This window comes from Terrapene carolina, unplaced genomic scaffold (genome assembly GCF_002925995.2).
Source record: "Terrapene carolina triunguis isolate 2854851 unplaced genomic scaffold, T_m_triunguis-2.0 Scaffold130, whole genome shotgun sequence".
Lineage (NCBI taxonomy): Eukaryota > Metazoa > Chordata > Testudines > Emydidae > Terrapene > Terrapene triunguis.
This window is the reverse complement of record NW_020664481.1, coordinates 27,834,105-27,857,311: the sequence shown is the minus strand read 5'-3', so window position 1 is coordinate 27,857,311 and position 23,207 is coordinate 27,834,105. Positions and strand designations below refer to the sequence as shown.

General features: G+C 41.3%; 2 protein-coding genes across 9 annotated transcripts in view; both read left to right on the top strand.

Annotated features, from left to right (window-relative positions):
- CHD9 (chromodomain helicase DNA binding protein 9) overlaps nucleotides 1-12,421 on the top strand; it is a 180,955-nt gene extending 168,534 nt beyond the window's left edge. For 7 of the 8 annotated variants that reach the window (XM_026652907.1, XM_026652903.1, XM_026652904.1 and 4 more), the window contains 3 exons: nucleotides 318-446; nucleotides 6,413-6,517; nucleotides 9,536-10,393. In XM_026652907.1, the coding sequence (XP_026508692.1) occupies nucleotides 318-446; nucleotides 6,413-6,517; nucleotides 9,536-10,393 (1,092 nt within the window). Of the gene's footprint in view, nucleotides 1-317; nucleotides 447-6,412; nucleotides 6,518-9,535 lie in introns of all 8 variants that reach the window. The other variant, XM_026652905.1, reaches the window with a different exon arrangement.
- A 9,804-nt stretch (nucleotides 12,422-22,225) lies between these two features.
- Nucleotides 22,226-23,207, top strand: part of RBL2 (RB transcriptional corepressor like 2) — a 51,614-nt gene continuing 50,632 nt past the window's right edge. Inside the window, exon 1 of the mRNA XM_024208718.3 lies at nucleotides 22,226-22,445. Within this exon, the coding sequence (XP_024064486.1) occupies nucleotides 22,260-22,445 (186 nt within the window). The 5' untranslated portion in view covers nucleotides 22,226-22,259. The remainder of the gene's footprint in view (nucleotides 22,446-23,207) is intronic.

The window sequence follows — 23,207 nt, the reverse complement described above, 5'->3', positions numbered from 1 at the left end:
TGTGTGTGTGTGTGTGTGTGTATAGTCTTTTCTCTGGTGAATACTTTTTCCCTGGAACCTCCCCCCCCCCCCATTTATATTAATTCTTATGGGGAAATTGGATTCGCTTAACATAGTTTTGCTTAAAGTAGCATTTTTCAGGAGTTACTGTACAAGGTAAGACTGCTTGTGATGTTGGAAATACGAAAAGATTTACCTTAAAATGAGAGGGTGGCTTATAAGAATAAATAAACAAGTCCACTTTCTCAGCACTTTTGTAAGTAGTTTTACTAGAAAACTAATATTAATAATTCATTATTTAAATCCCTCTAAAACAGAGAATGCAGCTTCATGATGGGAGGCCCAAACAAAAAAGGCACCGTTGTCGAAACCCTAATAAACTGGATGTTAATAGTCTCACTGGTGAAGAACGTGTTCAGTTGATCAATAGAAGAAATGCTAGAAAGGTAATCCTATTACTGTGTCCACTCGCATTTTGCCCAAACACAAAATTTATGTGAAATTAAGTGTTCATATCTTCTGCTAGGAAGTCCTTATGTACAGTCTAAAGTTGTTTTATTAAGTTAATTTGTAAATGGGACATGAAGGGTAATTATAGTGTTTAAATCAGGATTTAGTAAATGGAGAAACTTTCATAAATTGCTGCAAAATTATTCTGGAGATTCTGTGCAAAATTACATGCACTAAGTGTATATACAGCATTGTATGTTTCTATTGGGTGGAATTCAGCCAATAAAGAGGGCCTGCACAATGTCCTATGCACTACTCCAACCCCATGTTAAAAAATTTGAAGACTTTTATAGGGTCATGCATGATCCCCCTGCTCTGGGATGAATTTCCTCTGCTAAGAATAGTACAGTATTAAACTGAGGCTTCATAATAACGAGTAAATTCTAAATGATCAAGTACTGTGAAAATGCAGCTATAGGGTTGGCGTCACCGTGTGGAAAAACAGATTGATAAGTGGGAGCTGCTCTGGATTTGTTTACGTTTATTAGGGGGATATTCTTAAATTGATGTTTTAATACAGTAATTTTTCTTTCCCAGAAGAGTAAAAACTTTTTTTTAAGCTAAAATTCCATTGTCACCCCCTCTCTGGATATTGCTAGACCATCCCTGCCAGAGTTAACTTAGTATAAATATTTCCAGCAAATAATTTTATTAAAAATTTGTCAAGTGTTAAAAATTTGTCAACCCTGTTACTTGGGTTAAAAGTTTTGTTTAAACAGACATACTAATGACTAGATTTCCTGGCACCTCACTCTTCTGTCTGCAAACACACATCCCTCTAATGTTAACAGCTCATTAAAGGACATTTCTTCTCCATCCTCCTGGTAGGGTAGAGACAGTTTTAGATCTACAGGGTTTGTGTTGGGTAAATCTACAGTGTTGAGCAGGCTGAGCTGCCAGTAATTTTTGCATGATTCGTAATGTGAGTGCAAAAAGAATTCACCAGATTTGCAAGTGCAGGAGTAGACCTGACCTGCACCCAGCGGGACACAACTACAAATGTTGGGTCCGGGTGAGATGGGAAAACAAAAGGACCCTCCTGGTATTGGTTCAGGTCAGTTGTCCTCCTCCTGCTTGTGGGGTTGGCATGGCACCGGCTGCATGCCCCATTCTGCTGGCGATCCCCACCTCGCTGCACTGTTATGCTGAAGAGTGAGCGTGGAAAGTCGCACAGCGCCTCTCATTCCACACTGCAGGCAGCACAGCAAGGGGCAGTGGATGGCATCAGCAAGGCATGTAGCTGCTGCCATGCCAGCCTCTTGGGCTGGAGGAGGAGGAGAGTCAGCTCCCTGGGCAAGAGGTGGCAGTGATGGTGCTGACTAAGGTTTGTGGGAAAGGGTCTGGGTTGGGTTGGAAAATAACTTGACTCACTCAAGTGAGCTTGAGTCTGGGTCAGGCCTAAAAATTAGGCACAAGCAGACCTCTACTTAGCAGGTGAAAATTTCCTTTCTTCTCTTTCATCATGGCTCTTGCAGCAACTTCTGGCAGCTCAGCTTGTACCAGCACAGCATATTGCACTCCACAAAATCTATAGATTTCTCCTCTCATCCTCTTGTACCCTTACAGGGTGATAGAGGAGAAGAAATGTCCCCTTAGCTAATGATGGGCTGCTAACACAAGAGGGTCATGTACTTGAAGACCCAAGAGGTGAGATGATTTTAAAATGATCTCGTCTCATGAGCCCCAGTACTTTTAAACCTCTGGACACTTTCAGTTCTCAATTTCTGTTTCAAAAATTTAATAATAATTCAATATTCTCAGTTTAGTTACTGTTGAAAATGACCTGGAAATCACAAGAGGGATGCAATGTGTCCTTCTGAAGGGGCTTTAGGAAACTGGGGGAATAAGAAGAGAGAAAAGGGATCCAAGGAGTCTGTGGAACCTTAACAATAAAGAAAAAGGTTACTGAAAATTAATTTAAATATATTTAAAATTACATAGAAAATCCTTTTTTCTAGTATTTCCTTTTATCAGTCTAATATGAACATTTTTTACATAATGGAAGAATAGCTTCATAAACTACTTTAACATGTGTTTCGTTTTTGCTTAAGGTGGAGTTTGCAATAAGCCTCACCAATGTGTGCATTAATAGATTACTGATGTATTATTGTGTGGTTGAAGACAAAAGTTTAAATGCAGCCAAAGCCTGCAGATGTTGTGGCTTTTTACTGTAGAACACTGAAAGTACGCTTCACTAACAGGCTGGATCTTGATGTTGTTTGGTGGTGGTTCTGTAAATCTTAAAAATATCCATTATTACAAAAGTGTGGTGACTTTTTTACGGAGAAGTCTGTGATGCTTGACATATAATGATGGTTTGCATTTGTATAACACCTTTCATGCAGAAGGATCTCAAAGTTATTTACAAAATCACTTCACCCATCATGGAAGTATTGCAACCATTTAAAAGTCCCCAGGAACATTGCTCAACAGTTTAGAACAGAAAGTGAAGAATACCCCATCCAGTTGAAATAACAGGGAGAATTGTAGGTAGGCAGAACATAATTACCCAAGTTGAATTGGGCCAGAACACCAGGATTAACAACCCTGTTCTTGCAAAAATTGCTGTGGTATGAAAGGTCAAGTCCTTAGTGTTAAATGTCACCTGAAAGTTGTAATCTTCAGCATCACAAGACCCTCAGTAATATTGGTTCCATACTGACTTTGGAGGGAAAAATGACCACCAACCACTTCTTCAGAACCTTGGATGTCTTCTGTCAAAGTAATGACCCATCACATTCCTTCTTAATAGGAGTTCTGAAAAGATCACAGCCAAAGTGATAAAGCTTCCAGTCCTGTTTCTTCGACATTTGATTTTGTGTATGTGTAAACCCTCTGCATGCATGATTCATTTCAGGTTGTATGGTTGTGTATTTGGTCTGTTTGACCTCTCATGATTTTTATCCTCCAAAGACAGCATTGTGTGTTGTCTGATCAAGAATAGATCTCAACCCAAGTGTTATTTGTGTTAAGTATCTATCACAAATACAGTGCTTGCTATTATAATGTTACTGTTTTGGCATTGAATGGTATCCAAGATACTACAGTTCACACCAATATTTAAAATAGAAAATAAGTATACTGATGGTATAGCGTCTCTTGGCGAGTGTTGACTTCTCAGTCATGTCCAGTCTGTCACTTCCAGAGACAAATGTGAGTAGCCTCTGATGGGTGATGGAGACAAAGGAGTCTTAGCCGGAGATTAAACAGAAGGGGGGAGGGGTATATTAGACAAGCACTGGTAGTGATTCCTTAGGTATGATTGTGTTGAGAATTATACTTTCAGCAAGTTCACTGTAAATTTTCAGAGGACAAATTAATGTTCTATGTAATCTTTCTTAATAAAGGGTTTGCTAACTTTTCCAAAGGAAACACTTGAAAAATGCCCCCTTGAAGTTTTGCCTTGGTTTACGTACACTTTGGATGACTAGCTAAACAGCCACAAACACCAGAAATTCTAAACTTCACGCATACCTTCTATTACATTTCAGACATCATCTACTTTCAAGGTTTTTAAAATTAATTCAATAGGTTATCTTGCACTGAGACTGGCCAATAGAATTGCTCAGATTTGTCAGCTATTTCTGTGTTCATTCTGCCAACCTGCATTCTGATTCACCAACATGCCCATTATGAGTCATGTTGGCAGGTTTCATAGCAGGGTAAAGGGAGCTGTTCTGGGGAGAGATGTGGCTTGGGGTAGGGATGTGGAATTGCAGGCAGATGGATCAGGGATTGGGAAGGGCATGAAGGAATTCAGCTGGGCTTTGGGGAAGGGTAATGTGCAGGGAAATAAAGTGGATAACACTTCCGCATGTCGGAGTGAGTTTGGGGTGGTGGGCGTGGGTGTGGTTTTGAGTCTGAACAGTGTACCCAAAGCAGCATTACTGTAGGGAGCCCTTCAAGTGCTCTTTCATCAATGCACAGACACTCAGCTCTTCTGGTACTGCAGCCTTGGCTGTCCAGCACACCAAACAGCAGTGCCAGGAAAAAGGAGCTACGCTGCACATAAATACTGATGTATCAGTCAAGGGCTCCTAGTGGCTCTGTGCTTTTGTGTAGGAGAATGAGGGAGCAGCACCAGGAAGACTTTCAAGCACCATTGCCTCAAAAGCACTGGTCTCCGAAGCCTCTTCTGTGGCCTGAGGACCCCCAGTCAAAACACTCTTCTGCAACTAAAATCCCCAAACATCCTGTCCCTTGCTAGCCGCTCACTCCCCCATGCCCAATTTTTAGGCCCTCTAATACCGCCAACTCATTCATAAAGCTGCCTGGATGGAGTGCAGGATTCAGGAAGGCCTGGGTCTGTGATTTTTTTTGGGGGGGGGGAGGGGGTGTCTAAAATGAGGGAATCCCAGTGCGTGTGTACCAAGGCCTGTACCAGCATTGGAAGGACTCCCCTAAGCTCCCCATCAGCCCCAGGAGGAGCCAGTGCCAGTGTCTTGACACAAACACACGATGTTCTCCCATGGTGGTATCCCAGGGAGCTGAGCCAACAGCACTGGGGAACCCTATCAAAGGTGGTTGTCCCAGTGCAGAGACATTTGAGCTCTCCCCGCCACCAGCTGCCTGCACAGTGATACTCCTTCTTTGCTGCAACGAGATTCACCACTGTAAACTGCCTGCCCCATTACCTTCTATGTTCCCAATCACTACCCTGCCCCAACATCCCCGATCACCTGGCTCATTTCTGCTCTTCCCTTTTTGGTTCTCTCAGTTATCCATGCGGCAGCCCCATGGGGAGCTAAGGAGCAGAGGCAGATTTCTGTTTTGTGGGGCCCTGGACCCGAACAAGTGCCCCCCTCCCCCTCCGGCACCACTGCCGGAGAAATAGGGTCAGAACACGGGGGCTTGCCCAGCCCCGTGTCCGGCCGCCCAGCACTCCTGCTGGGGAGCAGAGGAAGCCTGTGCACCCCAACCCCACTCCCCAGCAGGAGCGCCAGGTGGGCGGAGCAGGTTGGGGTGGAAGGGTGCCCCAATTGGCTGGGGCCACTGGACACAGGCACCTTTGGCCCAGTGGCTAATCCGCCACTGCCAAGGAGGGATGAAGAGCTGGTTAGAGAAGGTCTGGCAGTTAACTGAGATGTGGAGGACATGGGGAGTGTGAATTAAAAATGAGGCTTGAGCTGAAAGGAGCTTGAGTGGAGAAGAACAGAGGAAGCACTCCTCTTCCCTCTCCTTCCTTTCATTCATCTCTATCCTAGATCAAACCCTACTTCTCCCCTTCCATGTCATGATGAGGTATAAAAAAGGGGAGTTGATGACAGGGATTTTTGATGACTTAACTGCTTATTTCGTTGCTTTTTGTGGGATGCATTGATGGGAGATGCTGTTTAGAAACCTTAACTCAAAATTAAAGTTTAATTTTTGTGTGTGTGGGAAACTATAGGAAAATAAATAGTTTACCCTGCCAGAAAGAGCAGCTCTTATTAGACAAAAAGGGTGCCTCTTGAAAAGCAGAATCAGGGGTAATAGGTTAGAACTGATTCACCCACCAAAAGGTAAGCAATTTTTAATAAACAAAAAGAGTATGAATTTTCCTTTTAAAACTTTGACACCTGTTTTCATATAGTCATTATTTGTGTGACGCCATCCCATTTCAGTACATTTCTGAAATGAACCCTGGCATTTATACTAAATCTTACATTAGTAAGATTGTCAGATATTGAAGTTGCTATATGTGAGTTTAGTGGCTGCTGACGACTGGTACAAATTTATAGAGTACCTATTTTATTCCATTCTGACAGAAACTAATGACAAACCTGGAGTGCTGTTTCGCTTTCTAATGCTGTCAGGTTATATTTGATTTTTTGAAAAAGACATAAATGAAACCAGAGTATCAAATCAGGAAAATCCAAAGTAAACTAAGAAATGTTTCCTCTCAAAACTTTTTATTTTTTAGGTGGGAGGTGCTTTTGCTCCACCACTGAAGGACTTGTGCAGATTCTTGAAAGAAAATCCTGAGTATGGAGTAGCTCCTGAATGGGGAGATGTTGTGAAACAGTCTGTGAGTATTTACAGGATGAACAATGTGATCTATGATGTGAAGTCTGCTCTTTTTTTTTTTTAAAGAAAGAGACAGACCGATACTAGCATTAGTTTCAGGTACTAAAGTCAGGCAACCGTTATTTAATGTACCTTTGGATGCTCTTAGGAAAATCTACCTGCCTACCCATGATATCTACTTATCTATCCTTTGCCACAATGATGAAGATAATTACAAAATTAAAATTTTAATTGGCCATCAAAATAAAATTACTTGTCCTGGGAAAATGAGCAAGTAGAATTTTTGAAGATTGATTTAATTGTACTAGGTACCTAACTTAAGAGCCAACTATTTATTAAAATAGCTATTATGTTCTGCATTTTATTTTCTAGTTCAGAACTGTATTGTTAGGCAGATTCCAGTGGAAGTGAGATTTATATATTGTAAAAGTTCAATTGTTTGGGGTGTCATACATCTGTCCTTGTAGAATAAAAAATGTGTTTAATATTTACAGCTCTACAGTGAGCAGGCTTTTAAAGTAGAGATCATAAACTAGACTTAGAGCAAAATTTTCTGAATTGCTTATGTCTCATGTTCAAATGTGACTTGTCTCTTTCGAAAATAGGACTTAGGCTCCTGAATCAGTTGGCACTTCAGAAAATTTTACTCTAGTGTCTTGTGCCCTCTAATTCCCAGGAGCATGGTTTGTGCTGCTCTGGCCTCACCTGTGCTGTTTCTTCTGTTTGGCTCTCCACTCTGTATGTGCTACTAGAATTGTGTGACAGAAGGAACATGCTCCCCACTGGCACGGGAGCAGCTTAATGCCAATAGCAAGATGCATCTAATGTGTAGTTTTTCCCAGGTTAGACTTATGAATGTAGCTCTAAGAATATACATTTATTGCAGCCCCTTCTGCATTGTAAACCAAATTTTAATATAGTTTGAAAAACTGAATTTGCAACTATTTGTGGACACACAGTTTGCATTCACATTTGCAGATCAAATAATTGTGCATGTGCCAACCTGATTTGCCAGATGTAGACTTTGTGCACACATAGGTGTACGCAAAAATTTGTGACCACAATTTCTGAGGCCACTTACAAATTTTCCCCTTTCTGTAGAACTTGTAGGAAATATCCAAATCTCATGGGACACGTGGTACAGAAGAAGGAATCTACAAGGATGTTTTTATTTCTGTAATGAAAAAACAAACCCAAAAAACAAATCCTGTTATCTGTAAAAAGTGACAGTCTGTTATAAGTGCAGTAGATCAAAATAACACAGATCATTTTATTTGAGGTTTGTACCCCAGTAAGTTGAAAGGGAAATTTTCATTTAATTATTGATGCTGTTTTTTGTCTTCAGGCTCAGCAAAACAGCATGCATATATTTTCATTGTGAAAACTGTATAACTGATTCATCTGTCCTTGGTTTTATTGGGATGAGTACCTTTTTTTTTTTTTTTTTTTTTTTTTTTTTTAAACACACACCACCACCACCACCCACCTATGGACACAAAGCTGTAAACCTACCCTCCTTTATCTCCATGCAAATAGAAGTGGCTAGAGGTGCAAGCCTCAAAACGTTGGATAACAAAATCCTGCTCTGGGAACTTTATTTACCCTTCCACTCCTCATGTCCACATAGAGATTAAGATAATTTCTGGTGGTAATCCTGTGAAGTCTGTATCTCCACCTGCCAGAACTGGTAGGGATTGTACTACATTTGCTGTACACAGTCAGCCTCAGGCAGAGGATTGCAGGGTTTTTATTTATTTATTTAACAACATTTTAGGCTTCTGCAGTTAATCATAAGTACTATAGTATTTAAAAATAGTATCTTCTTACTTAACTCATCCTTACGTTCATTGAAAGTTCTGAGCACTTGCTTTAGTGACAAAGTAATTTTTACTATTTTTTTTTCTTGTTGGTATAGCAGGGCCAGTACAGCTAACAGTGAGCTAGATTCTATTCTGGTTAATATGCCAACAGAATTGTAAAGTTCCAGCTGCAGGACTAGGTTCTGCCCTCTTTTATACCCAAGCACCTCCATGCAGGGCAATGAAGTATCACAGCAGTAACGAGGAGCAGAACTGGTGACAATGATTACCAAGACATAAATGAGAATAGAATTTCCCTGTAGATTTTTTTTTTTTTTTTTTTTTAATGGTGATCCTGAAAGCAGAAAGAATAGAACTTGATTTTCAAATCCCTGGTTGAATATGAGGGCTGACAGTTTTTTTTAAATTAAGGGATCTTGTATACTGAGCAAATTTTATATTGAGTTATAATAAAAAATTGAATCCTGTGGTGCCATTTTTATAGTCAGTTTTCAAGGCAGAACTGTACTTCAAAAAGAACACCAGAGCACAATTAGAGTCCTATCTTTACCACTAGATAGGACTTACATAGCTGGCAGAACACCACTCTAGGTCCCAAGAAAAGATTTTAAGTGTCTTGGATTTCAATTTATTTGGACTTTCAAACTGTGAAGAAACATTAAAATGTTCCCAGATCATGGCTCCACATGAAAATGCACAATTATCTTTCCTATTAAATTGGATAGCCTTGTTATCTTTGTAATCACAGTAACTAGGTATTAACAAAAATCAAATAAATTATTGGAATCTGGAAATTACATTAAAATCTGTTGAAAGATCCTAAATCCACACTAGATTTTAAATCTTAAATTCAGATTGCTTAGGCCAAATCCTAATAAACCCTTTGAGGATGATCCTCTGGGCCTGTGGAGAGCCCCATTAAAGGTAGTAGGGATCAATGTGGGTACAGAGGACCATTAGGGTTACAGGGCTCATTGCAGGATTGAGGCTTGAATGAGGTACCTTTGGGAAGTGACAGCACAGATCAGTCACAAACTTTCAGGGAGTTGTCTGGTTAATCAAACTGCTGTGCTAAATTTAAACAGAATTGTTTTGGGAACTATTCTTGAGTATTTAATTTTTAACCAACATAGCTTTAACCTTATCTTCCTGTAGTGGCATTAATTTTCATATATTAATATAGAATGTATCTGTTTCAGGGATTTCTTCCTGAAGGTATGTTTGACCGTATTCTCACTGGGCCTGTTGTACGAGAAGAAGTAAGCAGGAGGGGGAGACGGCCTAAAAGTGAGATTGCCAAGGCAACAGCTGCAGCAGCAGCTGCCACAGCAGCAAATGTTTCGGTCAACCCTTTGCTAGCTAATGGATTACTTCCAGGAGTGGATCTATCTACTCTTCAGGCCTTACAACAAAACCTGCAAAACTTGCAATCACTGCAAGTAACAGCAGGATTAATGGGAATGCCTGCTGGACTAACTACTGGAGGAGAAGCTAAGAATATGGCTGCCATGTTCCCCATGCTACTGTCAGGAATGGCTGGATTACCAAACTTGCTGGGTATGGGAGGACTCCTAACAAAGTCTACAGAATCTGTTTCAGAGGAGAAAAAGGGAAATGACTCAAAAGAGCCAGATGTAAAGAAAGAGAGGACAGAAAACCAACATGCAAATAATGGTGGTGAAGACTCTGTGTCAAGTTCTCCCTCTACGTCCTCTGCTGCTGCCAACCCTTTAGCTCTTAACCCGTTACTTTTGTCCAATATACTTTATCCAGGGATGCTTCTCACTCCAGGCCTTAATCTTCATATCCCAGCATTGTCCCAGTCCAATATTTTTGATGTACAGAACACTGAAAACAATGACACAGGCTCAGCCAAGGCTACAGAGGAAAAGGAGGAGAATTCTAGGATTAGAGATCAGGAAGACAAAGGGGGAACAGAGCCAAGTTCTCATAATGAAAACAGCACAGATGAGGGTTCAGAGAAAGCAGATGCTTCATCTGGATCTGACAGTACATCGTCTTCATCTGAGGATTCAGATTCTAGTGATGAAGACTGACCCCAGACTATGTACTTAAATTATGAACTGATTTTGAATTTATTCTTTAATTATTTCATTGTAAATAACCCAGTGTTGAGCGCATCAAATGATTTATTGACTGAACTTTCAGTATTTGTTTAGAAGTGCAAACTGCTTTCAGAGATGTTTTGCATGTAATATTTCTTGAAGTTCATAAGTTTCTGAACTTGTATGTACTATCAATACACAATGGTGTAAAATTACAACAAATGGCATAATTTTGTTGGGAGGTTATTTTATGAAAATAATGCTCAGTAAGAGCTGTATATTTAATATATTTGCAGTGAACACAGAATATTTTCGGCATATTATTGATTTAATTTGAATATAGTTTTACAGCCTCCTTGACACTTATAATTTACAGATCAAAACTCAGCAATAATTTGGGCAGCTAATGAATGTCATGAAAGCTGTAGAATCTACATCACCATCCATTGCTTTAATTACATGAAAATGCTGTAGTGTTGCGATGCACTGCTGATGTTTCCAATTCAGGTACAAGTGTGTTTAAAAGGAGGAAAAAAGTTTCCCAATCAGCCAGTTAAACTGGCTATCTGTTACCTCAGCTGAGTTAGTTTAGGAAGTTTACATTGGTTTCTATACTTGTTTTTAGGTTTTGTTTTGTTTTTAAACACACCCTCTATGATATCATGTTAATCTGGCAAGAGATAGGACTTTTTTTTCTCACCAGAAGCGTTCTCTTTGATAACAGTAAAGGGAAGTTGACATAAAATAGTCCTATCTCATCCTTCTTTGGCACCACAGAGACCTATTTAGTTTAAACCTTGCAAAGTTTTGGGCTCCCTCCACAGAAATACAATGTCCCGATTGAGGAGTAGTATCCCCAAAACTCAGAAAGGCAAACTGTTATGAAGTGCCACTGAAAAGACCTTTCAACACTGCATACTTCATGTAAAAAAATGTTTGTTTGCTTTGTTTGTGTAGATTTTTATTTGTGTTTTATGTAACAAAGCCTCCTGGGATTACCAGATAATAATGGTAAAGAAGAATTATTGATAGTTTAAACTCATTTTGAGTTTAGACTTCTCTACAGGTTTAAATATGACTAAATGTTATGACGAAATGTTACCCAAAATCATTCTTGAGGATTTAGTTTATATATTATGCTGAGTTGCCCAATTTAAAATTAAAAAAAAAAGCACTTTGAATAGTAAAGACAGATAAATTATTCCTGGAAACAACAATAACAGGGCATAAGACATCTGTTCAAATCCAAATCCTTAGAACCCTTTACTGTATAAAATCAGTCTAATATTTGATGTGTGATATGATTCCTCTTTCTGCTGAAGCTGCTATTACTTTGACATGGTAGAGGCCCAGATTCACACTTACATGTTTGAACTGAGATTTCGATTGACTTTAGTTATCTCATTTGTGGTCCAAGAATAGGGAAGTGCTCAGAGAGAATATATACAGGTACTAGTAGAAGTCATTGAAAAAAGCTTTTCAAAGGAATAAATTTAAAAAAAACAAACTGTATATTTTGATATAGTTCTGTTGCTCGCTTGTATAGTAAACAAGACTTTGTTTTTTACCAAGAACTTTTCCAATACATTATACGTTTCTATGTGCAAAATAATTAACCCCATGATTAGAAGCAGTATTACATGTAATTACACAATTATACAAGTCCCATTTGGATTGTGCTGGTTACTGTATTTTCCCACAATAGTATTCTGATTTTTGGCCTTTCATACAGTGTCTTAGCAATAGTGAAAATTAAAACCTGCCAAGAGAAGGGTGTAGCAATTCTTCATCATGAAGGGATGTATTGCATATTTAATATTTTTGCCCTTTGTAATATAGCACTTTTGTTTAACTAGGATGCATCTATGAAATAGCCAAAGTTTTTCAAACACAGTTATTAACTTAGTTTGCTGATGGAGTATTTCAACAACACCCTTACCCCACAAAAGAAATACTAAATCTTGTGGCTAAAACCTAATTTATATCAAATTTATTAAATAAAGTATTTTCCTAATTATGGTCAAGTGAGTTTGCTTACCGTTCTATGATTCTCTTTCTATGTAATAAGGCAATTACAGTTTAAAATAATTAAGGCTGATATAGACTTGAACATAATGTATTGGATTTATTTTTAATCATTATCAATTGGAAGAGGAAAAATGTGTCCCACTATCAGCTAAACAATATGCAAATATGGTTGTATAAAGTTAAGGGTTGTAAGGAAACTTCAGTAGATCTACACTAATACTGAGGTTACAGTTAAAAGGATATCCAAGGTGATGATAAAGTGTGTGTTGGTAGTTACTAAAAGAACTTTAGCTATTACTGCCTTGTATTTCTATCCCTTGTTTCAGGCTTCATGATACAAGTCTTAGTCCAGTTTTTCTTTTGGACATTTGCAATATTTGCCAGTTGTGTTCTGTGTAGTCTGAATTTGCTTTCTGTAGTTGAACAAGCGTCTTAAAAAGTCATTTGTAATTTATTGAATTACTTTCTATGATGTTCTATAGAGGAAATGGAAGTTTAATTATTTTTTATTAAACATATTCTTTGACTACCCATGATGTCAGGCTTGATACGTGAAAATAATTTTTAACATGAATGCAGATTAAATTTATACCTGTGAGCAGTGTAGGTGAAGCTATTAGTAAAATTCCAAGGTGTTAAAACACACATTAAGATGCGTTACAAAATATAAAACTTGAAGTTATTCAAAGTTGAGAATTTAAGTCAAGGTCATGTAACTGTTTTGATATAACTACATACAAATTCTGTGAATTAGTTAATGGTAACTTACTGTTGTTCTTCCCTGGTTTCTGAGAGAATCCATTTCAGCCTATTTCCTGTAGCATTTATATGGGTATTGTGCTAATTCTACCAGTGTTATTCAGATACAGTATTATAACAAGATAACTTGCTGAACCAAGAACAGTTCAATTTAAAAAAAAATCAGGTTATTTTACACAAAATAAGGTAATTTTAAAACATGACGGATATATCCCACATCCTGCACAGCCAGGGGAAGGCACTAGATAATCTTATGAAACTGAATCTCTAATTTTTATGAAAATCTGAACGGAAAATAACAGCCAAATTGTACTGAAAATAAATCTCTGATCCTATAAACAAAATAAACCATTAATAACCACACAGTCTTTGAAATATGCCACCTGATAGCTAGACAGAGGAGACTGTCAAGGTTTAGGCCCAAAATTTGATTTGCTTTAAAGTCATTTATTTCTAGTATTTTATCATAGTAAAATATTAGGCCAGAAGGTGGATGTGGCTGGGAGAGCCATAATGCCCATCTAAATCTGTCTATCAATCTGTTTTGCTTTTATATCCTGTTACCTTTTAAGTGCTTGTCTAAATCTTTTGATTACATTGGCAGCTGCAACTACTATTGCTACCTTTAGTTTAAGCCACTCAGGATAAATATATTTTTCCTGTACGGTCCCTAGTTGTCTGCGCCTTCTTGTTTCAGTCTGCTACTCACTGTTAGTTCAGTGGCATCCATCCTATCTATTCTCATCTGAATCCTATCTTTAGGTCTTGAGTGTGCTCTCGGTTACTCCTTTTTCAGATGAATGTATACCTAATGTAGTTAACATGTCATTGTTCTATTTTAAATTTGGAGATCTGGCAGAAGCTCTGATAGCTTTGTTTTTATTTCAAAGGGCTCATTTGAGAAGAAATAGTCATACATTTCAAAGCAGCTGATAAATAAAGAAAATTATATATATATATAGATCGTAGCCATACCATCTTTGGATGTAATCCTTTCAGGTCTCTCACAAGTTAAACTGTAGAAGGATCAGTACTTGAAAGAGATTTCAAAGGAATATACAGATTGTGTAGGCCCGGGGTTCTCAAACTGGGGGTTGAGACCCCTCAGGGGGTCGTGAGGTTATTACATGGGGGGGCACGAGCTGTCAGCCTCCACCCCAAACCCTGCTTTGCCTCCAGCATTTATAATGGTGTTAAATATATTAAAAAGTGTTTTTAATTTATAAGGGGGGGGACACACTCAGAGGCTTGCTATGTGAAAGGGGTCACCAGTACAAAAGTTTGAGAACCACTGGTGTAAGCAATGGTGTTGGTGACTCAGTGAGTACCTCTACTTCCCAGCTTGAGTAGACAGACATGTGCTAGCTCTACTTGATCTAGTGCAATAAAAATAGCAGTGTGGTCAGGGGTAGCGCACACAGTGGCTTGGGCTAATTGCCCAAGTATGTACCCAGGAGTCCTGGGTGGTTTTGCACTCTGGTGGCTAGCCTGAACTGCCACCTGTGCTGCTACACTGCTATTTTTAGCCTGCTAGCTTGAGCAGAGATAGCATGTGTCTATTCAAGCTGGGAAGCATGCTCCCAGCTGCAGCGTATATGTACAGATGAAGTGACAGTCTTGTAAATTGGTACTGAACCAATATCCTAGCATGGAGTTAGCACCTCAGGAAACAAAGTGTACCTGATAAACAAGTCATGAATATCAGTGATCATTCAAGACTCATAGTGTTTGGTATACCAGATGAGATTTTAAATCTGCTGTTTTGGGCAAATTCCAGCCCAAGATTCTAATTCTACCTAAACTCTCCCTGCAATTTCAACTGGATATGGTATTCTTCACTTCCTCCCCTAAATTATTACACCACCACTACGCTGTTAAAAAGATGTTTCACCTTAGTATTGGCTGCATTCAAGAGGCGGATTAAATGATCTCTGTGTATGGCTTGTATATCTGTGATATTTTATAAAGCATTTTGGGATGTAATACATAATACATACTTTGCATTGTAGAGATTATTAAGGTCTGTCCACACTAGGAATTTTTGCACTGTTTAGCTATACCAGTATTAGTGTAGAGAATCTTCATTGATGTAAAGTGGGATTTGCACTGCTGCATGTTGCTGGTTCGGACGGGAGGTGTAGGAAATTGGCTCTGTCAACACTATGCCTTCTGAGGAGACTCCTGTGTGGAGGTATCCCCTGCTGGATATGTGTGGGAGATTTCCACTCAGGTGGAGTAAAAGGATCCAAGTGAAATAGAGAATCTGGCCTAATAACTTTGTGTTCCTTCACTGGATCCTGTTTCCGTGCATGAACAAAGGTGGTGGTCTACTCTCTAAAGACAAAATCCTACTCCATTTGTGGTAATGAAACATCTGGTGAAGCACTGGAGATGTTGATGACACAAACCAAGAGCACAGGTGCAGCTCCTCAACTGAGGTAAATTGTCATAGTTCTGATTGAAGTCAGTGAGCTATGACAGCTTACCCCAACTGAGGATCTGCTCCCTGTGGAACAATTTTAAATGGCTGGTTTTGAATTTACAAAATTAAAATACTCTCTTCTTCCCTGCAAGTGTAATTCCATCAAGAGTTAAAAGTGAACAGTTAAGGGTTTGGTTGAGGTGATGTGGGCTGACCAACAAGGAGAATGTGGAGATGGATGTCTACATTCTGAATAATTTCTCTTCCCTGAAAATGCTGTGTTATTTCTGTCGTATTAATTTTGGATAAAATTCAATATTGTGGACTCTAATTTAAAACAATGTAGAAGATAACTGAAAACAAAATTACCACTGTACAAGAGCCTCCTCCTACACGACTTAAAATGATTCAGAGACTATGGAATGTCCACCTATCAAGAAGAACATTAATTTAAATAAATAAGGCAGATTGAGACTAATCTTTCCTTGTGCCTTTTTGTCATTGTCCTGGAATCAGGTAGCCCGTGCTTCATCTCTCTGCTTTTCTTCTTCCAGTTCCCCCAGACGGAAGGATGATGGATAAAAAAGAGAGGGAAGTAATACAAGAAGGAACAGGGAAGAATATAAGTCAGAAACTCCAGGTGAAAGGGTGATCCTGAGATTCCTCTGTGAGAGAAAAACTTCCTTCCCTGCCTGCTCTCCAACTCCTCTCTGAGCACGGGCTAAGGGTGCAAAACCCCATGTGAGTGCCCCAGGTAAGATCTGCTTTGGGCATCCCTTTTACTGCCACCTTTATGCATGAGAGATATTTTGGCTGTTTCTTTCCCTCACTTCAGTCTATCCCTGTCGTGTGTCTAAGCTGATGGGGGACAGTTCCCATTGCAAACTCTCCAACTCTTCTCTGGGATGTAGGAGATGACACCCTGTTACCGACTCTATTTCCAACAGTTGTGAGTCTTGTTGGATAGGGGCTCTCTTCTACCATGTCTTCCTGCCAGTGGCAGCCTCTCCTCAGACTCTGTCTTGCAGTTCAGCTGTGGCTGCTGCTGTGCCATCTTGGGTGTTTCCTGCTGCTTTGATCACAATTGTGTCTGTTCTGACAAAATGAGTGGCTAGAGCTCAGCTCTGCACTTCTGCAATGGAGGGAGCCTTTCGCTGTAGTGAGGAAAGGCTCTGGCAGGGGAGAGGCAGCGGGACACTATACTGCTAAAAACAGTAGTGTAGGTGTGGGAATCACTGCTTAGACATGTGGAGAGAGAGATAGCATATATACCCTGTGTTCTGACATGTTAGGTACTCTAATCCAGTGGCTTTCAAACTGGGGGTTGCGACCCAGTACTGGGTCACGGAATGTAAGGCAATGGGTCGTGGCGGCTCTGGTCAGCACCACCGACCAGGCCATTAAAAGTCCCGTCGGTGGTGCTGCCCAGCTAGTCCCTACCTGTTCTGACACTGTGCTGCCCCCACCCTGAGCACTGGCTCCACACTCCCATTGGCCGGTTCGTGGCCAATGGGAGCTGGGGGAGCAGTGCCTGTGGGCAAGAGCCATGTGGAGCTGCTTGCACGCCTCCACACCGGACCTGCTGCTGGCTGCTTCTGGGGTGCAGCACGGTCCGCAGTGCCAGGACAGGCAGGAAGCCTGCCTCTGCACCCCTGCTGCACCGCTGACTGGGAGCCGCCTGAGGTAAACCCGTGCCCCAATCCCCTGCCCCAGCCCTAAGCCCCCACCCAAACCCAGAGCCCCTTCCTGCACCCTAAACCCCTCATCCCCGGCCGCACCCCAGAGCCTGCACCCGCAGCCCGCACCCCAGCACTCCAACCCTCTGCCCCAGCCTAGAGCCCCCTCCCACACTCTAAACTCCTCATTCTCGGCCCCACCCCGCACCACAACCCTCTGCCCCAGCCCTGAGCCCCTCCCACACCCCAACCCATCATCCCCAGCTCCATTGGGTCACAGGCATCAACAATTTTCTTCAACTGGGTCGCCAGAAAAAAAGATTGAAAACCACTGCTCTAATCTATTCTCATAAGCCATGCCTCAAATCTACACTGCTAGGTGGGCATATAGCTTCTGTACTCTGTATGTGGCCATAAAGTATAGACATAACTTTTGTTTACCCCCCACTTTACCCAACACGCATCTTCTAGAATCAAATAAGGAATTGCCTCATCTTCCCAAACACACAGAAACCCTTACAGTCATAGTATTGCCAGCCCTGAATATTCAAAAATCATGAGTCAGGCCCCAAGAAATCATGATTGGCTTTAAAAAATTGTGATTTTTTTTTAATTAAAATAAAAGGTTTTTTATTTGCTTTCTGTTTTTTGAGCCTTCAGGGTGCACGCCGATCACATTTTTTAAGCTTTTCTCAGCAAACACAAGGGCTAGTAACTTAACTGCTTTAAAAAAAAAAAAAAAAAAAAAACCCTGAAATACTCTTATCACTTATCTCTGGGAGCTGAGGCTTTAAGTAAAACATCTACTTCAAGACTCACAATAAAACTGTGAGAGTTGGCAACACTGCAATAAGAGCACTGGCTACCTTGATGATGCAAATCCACATTGGAAAGGCTAAGAATCATATTTAGGAGAAAAAATTCCTAGGTATGCACTACTTTCCCCATGCACAAATCTCTCCAAGAGTTGGTTGACTTGGGCTAGCCTAATCTGGACCAAGCTATGACTGATAAGTATCCTGTCTCCTTTGAGAAGTACTTCTTAGGCCTGGGATACACTAGCGGGGGCTAAGATACGCAACTTCAGCTACGCTATTCGCGTAGCTGAAGTCGAAGTATCTTAGTTTGACTTACCTGGCCATCCTCACGGCAGCGAGTCGACCGCCGCGGCTCCCCTGTCGACTCCGCTTACTCCTCTTGCCGAGGTTGAGTACGGGCGTCGATTCAGGGATCGATTTATCGCATCTAGACGAGATGCGATAAATCGATCCCCGATACATCGAACGCTACCCGCTGATCCGGCAGGTAGTATAGATGTACCCTTAGTCTCCAAGGTAGATGGCAAGGTAGCAGCCATTACTTCAAAATCTGCCCCTACATTGATTCTTTTGCTACCCTGATGAACAGATTGGGCTCGGTCATCTGCCAGTGCAAAGATTTTGACGTTGTTACCTTGGCCCTCAAGAGTGCAACCCATTTGGTTTACATAGCTAGGTCACTGCAATCGCTCAACTAGGTCACCAACCTGGCAGTAGCTTACATAAAATAGAATCACAAAGCAATGCCATGTATGAAGGATTTTTGAGCTAGCTGCCACACAACTTCTGGTAGAATCACCAGTGAGGTTAGGTACACTGGTTGCTATACAGTATTAGACACATTTGGCTTTTAGAATGCCATTTTGTGAGGGGAAATTTCAATTTATTACTATTGCATTCAAAGAGGTTAAGCTGTTTCAGGAAGTGAAACCCAGGAACAACCCGTCAGCTCCCACCTGGTGGTCTTGTAAGAAATGACATTCCCAATCTTTCCCAGGACCCTTTCCGGGGTGAAAAGTCTGATTATTTATATTGCAGCATCTAGGAGCCCTAATCATGGACCAGAACTCCATTGACATAATCAGTGTCTACATTAGGGGGTTGCACCAGTACAGTAGTACTGGTGGCTGAAAATTTCATGTAGACAGAGCCTTAGATGGCACTTAGAAGTGAGTTAGAGGGACACAATGAGTTGAGTTAAGCAATTAAAATTTTAAATGAGGTTTGTTTTTCCTAATGTTTTTAAGATGTGTTGATCTGGTTTTGCACAATTGAGCTTTGTGCATATTAGCAGATTAGCTTGCTTTTGCAAGAGCAACAAGATTTCAATATATAATTTGAAATATCTATAGAAAAGGTAGATACTATATATTTTAAAATACAAAACTTTATTTAAAAATAAATAATTACGGTTGTTAAGTGAAAACAATGTAGTTATCACATCATTTAGAAAACCCAGGCACATAAAAAGGTAGGGAAATATGCATATTTCATCAGCACACAACAACCTTACTTCTGACCCATGGCTTATTGACCTTTTTATGTGTGTTATTTTTGTTATCTTGATTTCTGTCTCTAAATATTTTCTCTTAAGCGAGACTCTTCGGGGGAAATGATCAGTTAATATATTTATCACTAGACAATAAAACATTGTGATAAAATATTTATAATTGCTTTTTTCTTGAGAGTAATATTGTATATGTAGCTTAACGGGAAAACCATAAAACAATTGCCCCTGGCATACACCTTTCTGGCTGGCACAGAGTTAGCTATGTAGACTGTGCCTCACTTAAAGTTGCCCCCACACTGGGAAAATGACTGTTTTTAAGTGCTTTTAACTTTCTAACTCGGGTTTGTTTTTATTATTTTTGTAAATAGTTATTGGGTAATTTTCAGTGAGGATTTAGTCATCCTGAACATCTAGGCTTTAATCCTGAAAAGAATTATTAATGTGCTTCACTTTATGCATTGTGTGAGTAATCAATCCCATTGACTTCAGTGGGACTGCTCACAGACCCTGATCTTCAACTTGTGTAAGCTGCTATAGCTCAGCTGAAATCAACTGAACTATGGCAATTAACACCAGCTGAGGATCTGCAGGTTCAGGCCCTTAAATTTAAAAGGTTTAGCCATTTTGAGTGATCAGAGCAGAAAAGTGTTTTTAAACACACCCCACCTCAAATCAGCTTGCTCAAATGGGGGGAGGAAGGAGAATCACCCCAGACTAAAATCAAGCATGGAAAATTTCTGTTAGAAGGGAGAAATTTTCACAATGTTATGAACATGTGAATATAAGACCATATGAAAATGTTACCATTCTATTTTAAAAGGCACTGTTCTTTTTCCATTAGTCATATTTTAAGGTAAATTTAATTTGTGCTTTCAACTAGTCTATTAACAATTAGCATATTAGAGCCCAGTCTTCCAGTCCCATGGCTTCATCCAACTCCCATGGAAATGAATGGGACTTTGTCCCTTGACTTCAGGGGGAATTGGGCCCTAAAGTACTATTGACTTAAATGAAAATGTTGCTACATTAGGGACTGTAGGTTTGACTCATAGTAACTGTTAGCAAAAGTTATGTAATCTTTCATGCTCTTTAGATTAATTCTCTGGTGCCATCTAGTGTTTTTAGAGTAAACTACAAATGTCAAATCCTAGTTCTTGGAAAATAAATTGTTTTGGGCTGCACAAGTTTTCAGTTTCACTTTTATGTATACAATTATCCCCGTGGTTCTTAATATTTGTGATTTAGACATGAAACTTGACTAGTACGAGACCAAATAGACATAGTTAAAACACCTTTCACAGCAAAGATCTAAAATGTTCTTGACTTTCCCTGATTTTCAGTATTAAAACTTCATCGGTACATAAGTTTGAGAGGATTGTTCAATTTCCCCGTCTATTCTTGGTGAAAAGAGCTAATAGTAGTGGATTTACTTTTTTATATGACCACTTATCCTCTGAAAATTGAGACCTACCAGTTCATTTCAGGTTGACTGACAGATAGTAATGACTTTTGATCACTATCAACAAGCAGCGGGATTGAAATCAGAAAGGAAAGACTGCATACTCCATTAACAGTTACTGCCCATAATTGCAGAACCTATTCTTCATAAAAGTCTAAAACTTCTTTGGGGCATTGAATTCCAGTGCCTTATTTCATTTGTCATTAGAAAAATGTTTGGGTTTTTGGGGGGTCAATTTTATATAAATTGGCTTTTTAGCTAATTGAATGCCTCACTGGGTCAGAGGAAAGACAATTAGTAATTTTATTGTGCCTTCTATCTGCAGCCCTCAATGCATCTAGTGAACATTCATTAACTTCATGTAACCCTGCACGGTAGGTAAATATGAGTTTCCTCGCTGGTAAAACTGAGATTAAGGAGTCGGTGAAGTGCCCAAGGTTACAGAGCAAGGCAGTGACCGAGCCAGGTGTAAAACCCAGCAGCTCGGCTTCTACCCGTGTAACAGGACTGTGCCCTCCATCTCACAAAGAACTGGGGCTGGGAGCACTTGAAACCCAACACTCGCGTTCCCCAGTGAGCATCCCCACGGGCTTGCCCCGAGAGAACAGACGGTGGGGATTCAAACCCCCTTAGGTGACCCGGGTGGAAGTCGCGCTGTAGACCTGCCCTAGATTTTGATGCGGGTTAAACGTCAGCGGCGCTGCCACGTGGCCGGCGCGTTCACGTGCCCCCAAGCCGCGCGAGTTCAGGGCAGAGCTCCCGGGGGCGGCTGCTGGCTGTGGCTGGCCGGCCGGGCCGCAGAGAGGCAGCGCGTGAAGCTGCCATCCTCCCCCAGCGCAGCAACGGGCCTGGCCTATCCGCCTGAGCCATCGCAGTGCATGCTGGGCGTGGTAGTTTTTGCTGCCTGGCTGGGGGATGCGATGGGGGGGGGGGTTGGCACGGCTTGCTGGGATAGGTCACGTAGGCGCCCTCGCAGGCGGGTGCGTAGGGAGAAGTGTACTGCGCCTGCCTGCAAGGAGCCCGTTGATTGGTAGAGGCTCCCCGCCAGACCAATGAGGGTGCAGGGTGGGGCAGAGGGCGGGGGCGGAGCTCGGCGCCGGGGTGTTTGGATTCGGACGCCACTCCTGGCCGGCGCAGGCGCAGTCTGAGGCAGGGCGGCGTTGCCCTCTAGTGACGGGGTAGGGGATGCCGGGCGAAGAGGAGGAGGAGGCCGAAGCGGGGGTCGCGGGCAGCGCCGCCTCCCCGCCGGCGGAGGAGTGGGGCACTCGGCAGCGCTATGAGGAGCTCTGCAGCAGCCTCAACATGGACGAGCGCGCCCGGGCCGAGGCCTGGCTCAGCTACCAGGGCATGAAGCGTAACTACACCCTGGAGGTGAGGGGCGGCCGGGGGGGGCCCGGGAGAGGCAAGGGGAGGGGCGGCCCGGGAGAGGGGGGTGCCTAGGGCTAGCTGCGGGGGGTGGGGGTCTCTCTGTGACAGACCCAGTCCGGACCAGGAACGCGGTGGGACTCAGAGACTCTCCGCCCCAGCGTCAGGAAATGGCTCGGTAGCCCTCTGTGCAGGAGTCCTAACGCCCCTCCCCCCCGCACACACAAAAAGGATGTTCGGGTTTGCCCCGTGAGGGAAGGAGGGCTGGAGTCCCTGACCTATGATGTGTTAACCTGAGGTTCTAACTTTTTTCCTAATCGAGAAAAAAACCAAACTGTTCTCCTGCCTGAGATAGTTGCAAGCCAGGATATTTCTCTCCAATTGCTTCAAAATTGCCATGTGTCTGTTTCTGCGATATTCCAAAAATGTGTTAAACCGAGTCTAATACAAATTTCTTCTCGTCTATTAAACCTTTGTTAAAAAGTGGGACGTTTAAGCGAAGTCTACTATTTCTAAAGCTTTGCTGCTTTTATAAAGTAAGGAATATTTGCTGGTGGTATGAAGTGTTTTTTTATAAATTAACATAGTACATTCTGTGATGCAGTATCCTCAGTCTTTCTGTTGGTTCTTTGGCTTGCTGTTTTCAGAATTCAGTAGTTCACAATGACAAGTTTCAGAGTAGCAGCCGTGTTAGTCTGTTCTTTTTTAATAGTTCACAATGTATGTTCCCATATGGACTAATGGGGTTCTACCGTAGTGTATTTACTA